Source organism: Ahaetulla prasina, chromosome 5 (assembly GCF_028640845.1).
Source record: "Ahaetulla prasina isolate Xishuangbanna chromosome 5, ASM2864084v1, whole genome shotgun sequence".
Lineage (NCBI taxonomy): Eukaryota > Metazoa > Chordata > Lepidosauria > Squamata > Colubridae > Ahaetulla > Ahaetulla prasina.
This window is the reverse complement of record NC_080543.1, coordinates 22,740,935-22,752,124: the sequence shown is the minus strand read 5'-3', so window position 1 is coordinate 22,752,124 and position 11,190 is coordinate 22,740,935. Positions and strand designations below refer to the sequence as shown.

The 11,190-nt window shown below is 38.2% G+C and overlaps 1 protein-coding gene across 1 annotated transcript; it reads left to right on the top strand.

The window, feature by feature from the left end:
- The first annotated feature begins 2,148 nt into the window (after positions 1-2,148).
- LOC131200146 (vitelline membrane outer layer protein 1-like) lies at positions 2,149-7,201 on the top strand. Its single transcript, XM_058186584.1, has 4 exons — positions 2,149-2,164; positions 3,461-3,682; positions 3,950-4,044; positions 6,910-7,201. Exons 2-4 carry the CDS (start codon positions 3,503-3,505, stop codon positions 7,199-7,201), a joined length of 567 nt encoding a protein of 188 aa, XP_058042567.1. The 5' UTR covers positions 2,149-2,164; positions 3,461-3,502.
- Positions 7,202-11,190: the final 3,989 nt, after the last annotated feature.

The following is an 11,190-nucleotide window of genomic DNA, read 5'->3' as shown; positions in this document are numbered from 1 at the left end:
GTAACTGTGAGAGGGTTCTTCGAGTCCTAGTAGACAACCATTTATATATCAGCCAACAGTGTGCAGCAGTTGCCAAAAAACTCAACACAGTTCTAGGCTGCATAAACAGAAGGATAGAATCAAGATCATGTGAAGTGTTAATACTATTTTATAATACCTTGGTAGGGCCACACTTGGAATACTGCATCCCATTTTGGTTGCCACGATGTAAAAAAGATGTGGAAACTCTAGAAAGCATGCAGAGAAGAGCAAAAAAGTTGATTAGGGGACTGGAGGCTAAAACATATGAAGAACAGTTGCAGGAACTGGGCATGTCTAGTTTAATGAAAAGAAGGATTGGGGAGACATGATAGCAGTGTTCCAATATCTCAGGGGCTGCCACAAAGAATAGGAAGTCAAGCTATTCTCCAAAGCACCTGAGGGTAGGACAAGAAGCAATGGGTGGAAACTAATCAAGGAGAGAAACAACTTAGAACTGAGAAGAAATTTCTTGACAGTTAGAACAATTAATCAGTGGAAGAACTTGCTTCCAGAAGTTGTGAATGCTCCAACACTAGAAGTTTTTAAGAAGATGTTGGATAACCATCTGTCTGAGATGGTGTAGGGTTTCCTGCCTAAGCAGGGGGTTGGATTAGAAGACCTCCAAGGTCCCTTCCAACTCTGTTATTTTATTTTATTCTATTCTAACACCATTGCTAGGCTGTTTTCTGCAGAAGTTGATGCAATTCAACCACAATGATTCTTGGAACAAGACATTAGGACATGTTCTCTTCAGGTCATAAGTTACACTGAATATGGCAGATTGACTAAAACTGATTAGAAAAACTTTCCATGGCATTATTATTTCACTATGATATAGTTCATCAATTCGTTCTAACAGTTAATTTTCAGAAATCACTTTAGAAATTAGTTTCAGCAATCAGTTTAAAAAGCATATTTTGAGCAGTTTCAGCATTTGTTTTAGATCCATCTAAATAATCAATTTCAAAACTTAAAGACAGTAAATGTAGAGTCAGTAGAACTTCCTGGTTAACATTTCTGGAGTAAAAGACCCACATAGACATATTGTTATGCAAATTGTTGAATGGAATGGTTACGGTGGCAAGACTATGTGAGATCAATATAAACAAATTATTAAATAAAAATGGGTACATTTTTGAAAATTAAGAACTTAATGGGCTAAGAGAGTTTGTAATTTTGAAAATGTGAAAGTTTAAACATTTTAAAAAATGTTTTCTAGCAAAAACACATTCCACACATTCACAGTTGTTGAGTCCGCTGCATCTCTGCAGCTCTTCTTGGAATGACTATGCAATAATGTGATTAGCATGGACACATGGTTAATAATGTTGTCTTCCCTCAATGCCACATGTACAACATTGTGTGTTTTGCTCAATTTAGTAAAAAGAAAGAAATTGATTCTTTCAAATGGCTGGCGAGCTACATGGCAGTAATCCATAATATGGTTTGTTTCAGTTAGCGCTATGTAAACTTCTGTTGTGCTGCACAAACTATAGCTTATTGCAGAAGTAAGTAATTCATGCCCCCTCCCCATCATTCCCAAGTCTCTTCTGACAGTAATTATTAAAAATTAGCATCTTGACTTCCTATCATTTCAAGGGTGGAAATATATAAAATCTCATTATGTACTATTTTGTGAGTGAAATTAATAGTCTGAGTTCTAACAATATACCAAACAATAAACATCTACAATAAACAACACTCTAAAAAATATATCTAGATTCTATTTCACAAATAATCGTTTTTCATCCTCATCCTCATCCTTATCACCATCACCATCAGCGTCACCACTATCATGCTCAATATGGGGCTTGTCAATCCTCTTCCTGATGTTAAGTGTGGCCCATGGCTACTGAAAAGCTTGTTTTTATAGTTTTTATAGTTCAGCATCTTTAATAAACATAATTAAATTAAGCATCACCTAAGCATTCAGTGGATTAAAATAAAATGCAAATAAATTTGACCTTATTTTCAGACAGCAACCATAATCTTTTTTTTTTTTTTAATTTCCTGGCTCCATCCAGTGAAGGATACCGAAGGTAATCAGGTTTCATGTCCCTGCCCCTACTTCTGTCCTGCCTACAAACAGTTCCATTTAAGGCTTTCCCACTCTGGCTGTAGGAAAATTAACTGCAGGAAGACGGTAAGTATAGCTACAGAAAGCAGTCAAAGGAGATCAGGGGAGATTAAGTCAGAATTACATACATCTAGTTGTTTAGAAGAGTAGAAAATACAGGTGGTTTTAGTGGAATATGGCTAACTTGTTCTTGCTCTAAGTACAGAGATCAAAGGAGATCAGGGGAGATTAAGTCAGAATTACATACCTCTAGTTGTTTGGAAGAGTAGAAAATACAGGTAGTGTTTTAGTGGAATATGACTAACTTGTTCTTGCTCTAAGTAAGTGTTCTAAGTGAACATAAAAGTGAGAGACGCCTTTCGCATTTCAGAAGGAAGGAGAGACTGAGAAATTAAAGCAAAGAAAAAGACAAGGCTAAGGAGTCTATAGAGTGTGAAAGAGAAAAGTAAGAAAGGAGAAAAAACATTAAGGGAGCAAAAGACAATCTTTTGGTGCTTATGACAATTTTGAATGTTGAAAACATTTAAAGGGTACACTAACAAAGTGGCTGGCTTGGCAATCTCCCCTTTGTACAAAGTGATGGCCATGTGGGCAAGACTAATACCAATACAACCCACGACTCAGAAGGCAAACTGACCTTCTAGAATTTCTAGACATTTTCATAGAGCCCCAAACAGGATTTAGTCAATGAAAGGGGCCGGGAAAATTACTTACTTATTTATTTATTTTTACTCCTTCCATTCAGGGGCTCATTCCTCATTTTTTTTCCAGCTTTCATTTTTTTTTCTGCTTTCATCTCTCATTCCAAAGTTAGATTCTGTTTGTATGTAAAAGGCAAATATCAAAGTTGTACCACCTGTCTAATTACACCTTTTTGTTACTTTAAGGAGATGAACAGAAAGGATGGTACGCATTTTGGCTTGCAACAAATTGTACAAATGATGGAAATAATACAAATTGTGTTTCTGCATAGCTTTCTCAGTATCAGCTCAGCAACTCAGACTGATTTTGTAGGAATTGGCGAGTTTAAGAAAATTATGTATTTGAGTTTATTGTTAACCTCACTTTCTGGTTTCTTACTATAACCCAGAAATCCTCTAAGCTGCTAATTGTGGAGGTTTGGTTATGACAGCAGGCTGGGGACTGACTGGTGCTCTAGTCATGACTTAGGTATCTCAACTCTAGGCAGAAGGAGGCAGCGACAAACCGTTTGTAAAATCTTACCAGGAAAACTGCAATGATCGAATCCAGGCAGTTCCCTGGAATAAAAGGTGATGGGAAGCCACAAAACGAAAGAACTGAAAAGCATGATTTCATAAGGGTGGTACTGCGGATACTTTATGACTGATTTCTGGTTTCTAGGATGCTACAATTTCTGAAGACTTTTCTGTTTCAAGAAGCAGGATGGTTTCCATGGATCTCTCTGCCGGCACTATTCTTCTCTTGACTATTTCCTGCTGCCTGTGGAATACCGAATCTCGAAAACATTCGTCCGTGCTCAGTGTGCCAAATGGGGGTACCTGGGGTGAATGGGGTCCAATTTCGTTTTGCTCTTCTGGCTATGCTAAGGGCTTTGCCCTGAAGGTAAAAGTTTACTTTTCTGATGCTCCTTCACTTATAAATATTCTCTTGAAATTAGTTCTTCAGCTTATCTTTCAAGAAAGGTAATCAAGAAGTAATTGTGTTGGTGTATTAAATTTGGAGTGGAATATTGTGTGGTAGATCTAATCTTGATCCAATTCATTTTCCAATATTTATGGGTAAATCTTGGCATTTCTGAGAATTGAAATCTGAAGGCCAGCAAGGGGAGAAAGGCTGATCTAGAACTTTATCAAGGTCCTATTTTCTTAGGTGGAAAAAGGCGATTTGACTTTTGACCATACAGGTCTGAATGGAATCCGCTTGTACTGTGACGATGACACAGATATTGAGTCTAGAGTTGGACCGTGAGTAACTGATTTTCTTATCATATTTCATTTCCTTGTCATGAAGACTGGGAGAGGAGATGACCTCTCTAAATGACCTGCTGATGCTGAGACATGGATGAGAGATTTTTGTATTCCTGAGTTGTGCAGTGGTGTAACTAATGTGTTCTTCCCTAGCATGCATTTACTCCAACAAAACCCTTTGTGGACTTTAGTCTCCCACATACTTCTCCCATTGTACAGTTCATGAATCTATTTGTCTTCCTTATTACTAGAAGACCTGCAAGGTCCCTTCCAACTCTGATATTCTATATTCAATGTCCAGAGGTAAAATCAAATAAAGCCCCTGCATTGGTTTGCTTTTATATCTTCCTTGTATACCTTATGAGCTGCTTGAGCTGCTAAAAGTTGATTAAGAGCCTTTATACTACTTATAAACAAGTTAACTCCCACTGAAAAATCTTTTTTTAAAAAAATAATTTTTATTAAGCAGTTTGTCTTTAAAAACAACACAAAAAACTCTCACACATGTATAAAAACAAGACATGTCAAGACAGAACGTATTAAACATTACATAGCATAAATGGTAATTTTACAGCATTTCGTACGACTTACGTTTTTTGCTTTTGTAGTTCTCTATTCTATCATTTCTATTTACTACTCAATAGTAGGATAATTGCATTACTCCAACATATAAGAACATAAGAAGAAAGCCAAAAACTCCAGCCTGAAGATGATGAGTGAGACCTCATTGAAACGTTGCCTAAATACTTTCAACCTTACATGGGAAAAAACCCAAACATACCAAAACCTGCATATATATATATATATATATCCATAGTCATTTTATTCATCTCTGTGCATTCTAGAATTTTCCTAATTACTGTTTCGTCTGAGGGTACATTTTTTTGTTTCCAATTTTTTGTGAATGTGATTCTTGCTGCGGTAAGTATGTGCAATGAAAAATCTTTATTGCATGGAAATATAGGCCTTTTTTGAAAGCAGCAAAGGTGCTGAAGAGTCTTTTCATAGCTTAGGAACAACTTGAGAGATAGTTCGCTCCTAGCATTGACAAATGGACCTTGGGATCTAAGCCTTATTCAAGAGCACCATGACTATCTAAAAACTGAGATTCAATTCCCTGGCCATCCAATATCTGTTTAAATCACTGTTTACAGTGAAAGAGTCTACAATCTCTCAAGCAAAGTGGCCCATTCCTGTTTCTTTTGCGATTAGGAAAATCTTCATAATTTAAATTCATTATTTCTTGTATCCTCTTGTAGAAACCTTCCCCTTTTTTGCATTTCAGCCCTTCAAATACTTGTGGGCAATTCTCATTTTAATTCAAAATTAGCTAGAGATATTCTTGATAGTTTTTGTACTTTTGGGTGGTTTCTTAAGGACACTGGAGATTCTCGGGTGTCTCAGGACATTGTGTGTTCGCCTGGTGACTTTCCATGACTTAATAAGTTTGTAGGGATGATGGAAACCTCTGCATGTACACACCTTCTAGGCTTTCTCCAGATTCCTAGTCAACAGTAACTGTGTATCGTTTGTAATACCTTTTACCTATTTATCAGATTATTTGATTGCAAATCAATCGGCAATCAAAGTGCCTCAAATTAGGACAGGATAGGGACAGCATTGGACATATGAGATGTTGATTCAACTTTCTTTATTGCACAATCCTCTTTCCCCAAATAGAACATGGAGAAGGGCCACATGGCAGCTAGAGGAAGAATTCTGTTTTCCTGTGGAACGCCAGGTGTAAAGTAACAAGGGAAACTGAGATAGAACTCAGACTTCCAATAAGAAAATCAGGCACTGAATTTCCACAGGGGACTTGCTAGCTGAATAATGACTCACTTCTTCACTAGTGGGTAATTCATTCATTCAAGGGTAATAGAAGGAAAAGGTTTTCCATTTCAGGGGAAATGGTGGTTAGAATACTGTAAGACAATTTTCGGTATGAGAAAGCTCTGCTGTAATGGATTCTGAACACGACATGGATTAGGAGAAGTCTTGGGAAAGAGGTCAAGGGAAGAATTCTATATCCCATTTTTCCTAGCAGTTTATGCCAGATGCCAAAAGACCAGGGGTGAAATGCTCCCGGTTCGGATGGATCGTGCAATCCAGTAGCGATGGGGGCGGGTAGTAGTAAAAATCCCTGCCCCCCCACCACCACTGCCCACGCCTCGCTGTTCCTCTTCTCTGTCCCTGAAGCTCTCAGTGGTGATATAGCTGCAAACGGCCTTAAATGACTGCCGCGGTGCTTCAAAGGGCCGCACTACAGCTGATCAGCGCTGTAGGCAGATAGTAGACCGGTGCCTCTATTTTTAAAGAAGGTAAACCCAGGTGCTCCCCAAAAAAAGGCAATTGGTAGACCGATGCCTCTATTTTTAAAGAAGGTAGACTGGTGCCTTCCAAAAAAAGGCAATTGCCTTTTAGTAGACCGGTGCCTCTATTTTTAAAGAAGGTAGACTGGTGTACTCCCAAGTTTTGTATACTTTGTTTATTATTTTTATTATTTATTATTATTGGCCATGCCCATTCAGTCACTTGACCACCAAGCCACGCCCACCGGGTCACCTGACCACCAAGCCATGCCCACCAATTAAGCCATGCCCACAGAACCGGTAGAGAAAATTTTTAGATTTCACCCCTGCAAAAGACACTTTTTCTTCACTTTTTTTTTTTACAATAGCACCAAAGAATTAGGTTGAGTATCAAATTTTGACCCAGAATTAGGCAATGATGGCAAAAAGTAGACTTTAACTTGGTTTCTAGCCCAAGATTTTAGCCATTATGCCTGAATCTCTTGGATTGATGACAAGTATTCAATTTAGACACTAAAAGATGCTTATCTATCTTTGTCTTTTTTGGCAGGTGGGGAAAGTGGACCAGAAAACTATTCTGCCCTAAAGGCTACCTGGTTTCTTTTTCTCTGAGAGTGGAACCACGTCAAGGACTGAATGATGATACAGCAGCTAACAACATCGAGTTCAAATGCAGTGATGGTGCTAAGTTGAAAGGCATTGGCACTGCAAGGGGTGATTTTGGCCCATGGAGTGAGAGCTGCCCCTCAAATGGTATATGTGGGATGAGAACAAGGGTAGAGGATGCACAGGGCATAGCTGATGATACAGCACTCAATGATGTGGTTTTTTACTGTTGTTAATGGTTGATACATATACATGTATTTATATCTTTAACACCTACAAATATACTCTTGTATGCATTTTCAAAGACTGTTAATTGTGTTCGTGCATAATGTGATATAGTACAAGTGTTACCTCTTCAAACAGTCCAGATTAGAGAGGCATAAGGGAGGTAGCCAAAACCTCAAGCATTGCAAGTGACTGACTTTCTTCCCTGTCATCATTTTGATCCAACTAACAGCACCAAACTATAATACCATACCATACTTGCTTGCATGCAAATAAAATTATGTTGCATTTGGTGGCACTATGAATAGAAGTTCTTCTGCATGATTCATTTTCAAGGACTTTGTCAACTTGATGTTCCCAGTTATTTTTGCTGCCGAATATATGTGTCCCAGGATGAAATTGAAAGATCCAATCTGGGTTGGTCTCTGGGACAGAGGTTTTTGTCTTCCAAACTTTCAGACTTGTGCTGGAGCCCATCTTCAGGGAACTTCTCTCTAGCAGAGTGTGCGCTAGTCTGTGTGTGGTATTTATAGTATCTATTGTAAGTTAGATATTCAGCATTCCAAAATGTCTAAGCGTTTCTGAATCCAGCTGTGTGGAACAGAATCAAATGCTTTCTTACAATCAATCCAGGCTATTATTATTTTATTAATTTTTTAAAATAGGTTTTTAAAATAGTTTTTTGTTTAACATCCATAAATTCTTGGGGAACAGTGTATATTCTGGGTCAATATATTTTAAACACACTACTACAACTAATATTATTTAGATATACGGTACATAATCTTAATCTTTCAACTACTAACATTTGTGTATACATAGTGTCCATACTACAATTCTCCCAAACACTTTTTATAAATTTATTGACTTCCTGTGTTACCACACATGCAAGTGAGATCCTGGATCCAATACTGCTCAACATATTTATAAATAGCATGGATGAGACTTTACACAGTAGGATTATCAAACAGTAAAACTCTCTGAGGATTGAATCAAGGTTCAAGTAAGATCTGGACAAACAGCAGCTATGTGTAGAAACCCACAAGATGAATTTGAACAGGGAAACCTGATGTACAATTCTGTAGGGAAAAACTACATATTATTTATTTTATGAAGAAAATTTATAGCAGCTTATAGAATTAAAATCTCTAAATCCAACAAGTCCTTACTTATTTCTTCCCACATCAAGCAATCCATTTGATGGGCTATATATCACTCAGCGGTTACCCAAGGTCTCTAGCAAACCATCTATCCAGGGCCTTTTGAAAGAGTATCAAGGTGAGGGCCAACCTTAATTTCATGGGGGTAATGTTCCAGAGGGAGGGAAGCACTATGGAGAAGTATAGTATAAGAGGAAGGAAGCTTATGCCGGGCAAAAATGATCTGAAGTTTTGCTGAAGCTGAAAGTGAGACCACAGAAGAATACAATGATTGCGTAACAGTTGAAGTCATAATCCCTCTGGAGGTCTGGACCCTCCAAGAATATTACATTGAGTTCTGCCCACTGCAACTTTGGAAGAACACTGATGAACTGAATGTACAGAAGAAAGCAATTAAGATTTTAAGTGACTTCAGGGAAACAGATACGAAAGGATTAAACACATGAGGAAGTATGTTCAGCCTACAGAATAGGAAATTATGAGACAATAGTTGCCCTCTATTTTCTGGGGCTGAAATGCAAAAAAGAAGGAAGTCTTTTGGGTTTCATTCTACAAGATGATACAAGAAATAATGAGTTTAAGTTAAGTTATAAAAGATGGTTTTCCTAATGGCAAATGAAATAATGGCAATTGTATTCAGCAGCTGCTTTCAGAAAAGGCCTGGACATCCCATTCAGCCAGGACTTTTCAGTGGGAATTAATCTATTTACCAGTAGTATGAAGACTCTTAGCTAACATTTAATTGCTTATTATTAGCAGCTCAAGCATCCATAAGGTATCCATGGAGGATATAAAAGCAAGACAATGCAGGGGCTTTATTTGATTTTAAGTTTTACCTCTGGACATTGGCTATTCCAATGCCTCCTTTGAAAGTTGAACAAACACCATGATGAAGCTTCTGAAGTTCTTGGAGTTTTTTTTAGTAGACCTTTATTACACTTTTAGTAGATTAAATGTAGGCAGATGTTTAGGTTTTTGTATGTGTGATCTCAATAGAAGTAATTTAGGTAATTTTATAAACTAGTGATGCCTGTTACTACTAAGGCAATTGATATATTTATGAGTGACACAAAGACAAAACATTGATGTAGCAATTACTTAAATATTTGTTCTACACTGCTGTGCAGTTCTGAAAAGTGAGGATTCTGCTTTGGCTGCTCAATTAGCATGGGCTATATTTACACCCTATATAATACTGTTGCTGCTGTTCCTTATAATTAACTATTATATTAATAATGCTCTCTACATGGGGCTCCCCTTGAGATGCACTTGGAGGCTTCAGTTGGTCCAGAATGCAGCTGCGCGGGTGATAGAGGGAGTCTCATGTAGCTCCCATGTGACACCTCTCCTGCGCAGACTGCACTGGCTTCCTGTTGCCTTTCGGGTGCATTTCAAGGTTTTGGTTACCACCTTTAAAGCACTCCATGGCTTGGGGCCTGGGTACTTACGGGACCGCCTGCTGTTACCTCATGCCTCCCACCGACCCGTATGCTCACACAGAGAGGGTCTTCTCAGGGTGCCGTCCGCCAGACAATGTCGGCTGGCGGCCCCCAGGGGAAGATCCTTCTCTTTGGAATGAACTTCCCCCTGGTTTACGTCAAATACCTGACCTTCGGACCTTTCGCCGCGAACTGAAAACATATCTGTTTGTTCGCACGGGGCTTTCTTAAATTGTCTAGATTTTAAATTTTAAATTTCATTTAAGTTTTAATTTGGGTTTTTTTTAGAGTTTTAACTATTTTAATTTCGGCCACACTGTATAATAAGTTTTTTAATTTACTTTTAACTGTACACTGTTTCTTTTTACCTTGGCTGTACACCGCCCTGAGTCCTTCAGGAGAAGGGCGGTTTATAAATCCAATAAAATAAATAAATAAATAATAAATATTCATGGTTGTTTCACCATTATATATTATAGTTCACTTGGGAGCCCCTGGAGACTGCCTCACCATGTGATCCTAGACTCTTCATATAAACAGATTGGTCTCAAGATGTTCACGTTTAAATGTCAACAGCAACATTTTAAACCGGGCCTACGAACAAATTATAAAACAATGGCATAATAAAGATAGATCAACTAAATCAAGTTCCATAGTCTTAGAATTTATTTTGAAACCATGTTTGAGATCTGGGAGCAACTCTTTGGGATTACAGTCACAACTACTGAAAAGCAGAGGCATTACTTCCTGCCAGTGGTGGATTGCCCCCGGTTCGGACTGGTTCCATAGAATCGGTAGTAAAACCGGCAGGAGGCTCTGTCCACCGACCCCGGATGTCATCATAGGCGATCTGCGCATGCACAGAAGCTCGGTGTGCACGAGAGTGAAGTGAGTGTGCGTGTGTTATCCCATTGCAAATGAGTAGTAAAGGGAAGTAGATCCCATCCCTGCTTCCTGCCATTTTGAAAAGTATAAAGAAAGAAAAAGGAGGTAAGAAAAACAGGTCACTGCAATATTTTAAAAGATAACCTTGACCAAGGAACAGCATTGGAGACATTTTAGACCTTTTCAAATTGGGGGAAATTACTGGGCATCTATTGTTTTAAAACAAATAGTTCGGTAAAATTGGACATTTGAGTTTGGGGAACAAAGATAAATCTGGGAGGATGGTGATGTCCATAGGAGTTTAGGAACTAAGGCAGGTAATCTAATGACTGAAGTTTGATCTAAAGGATGTAGAAAGACAAAATGCTTGAGGAAGATCCAAGAGAATAGGTTTGCATATTGTGGCTCAACAGACTAATGCAGTCTGTTATTAACAACAGCTGCCTGAAATTACTGCAGGTTCTAGTCCCACTAGGCCCAAGGTTGACTCAGCTTTCCATCCTTTATAAGGTAGGT

Bases quoted from the DNA above. Each gene is read 5' to 3' on its own strand.
- LOC131200146 (XM_058186584.1), top strand. From the start codon at position 3,503: ATGGTTTCCATGGATCTCTCTGCCGGCACTATTCTTCTCTTGACTATT. The intron at 3,683-3,949 runs GTAAAAGTTTAC...CTATTTTCTTAG, and splicing joins CTAAGGGCTTTGCCCTGAAG to GTGGAAAAAGGCGATTTGAC. The intron at 4,045-6,909 runs GTGAGTAACTGA...CTTTTTTGGCAG, and splicing joins ATTGAGTCTAGAGTTGGACC to GTGGGGAAAGTGGACCAGAA.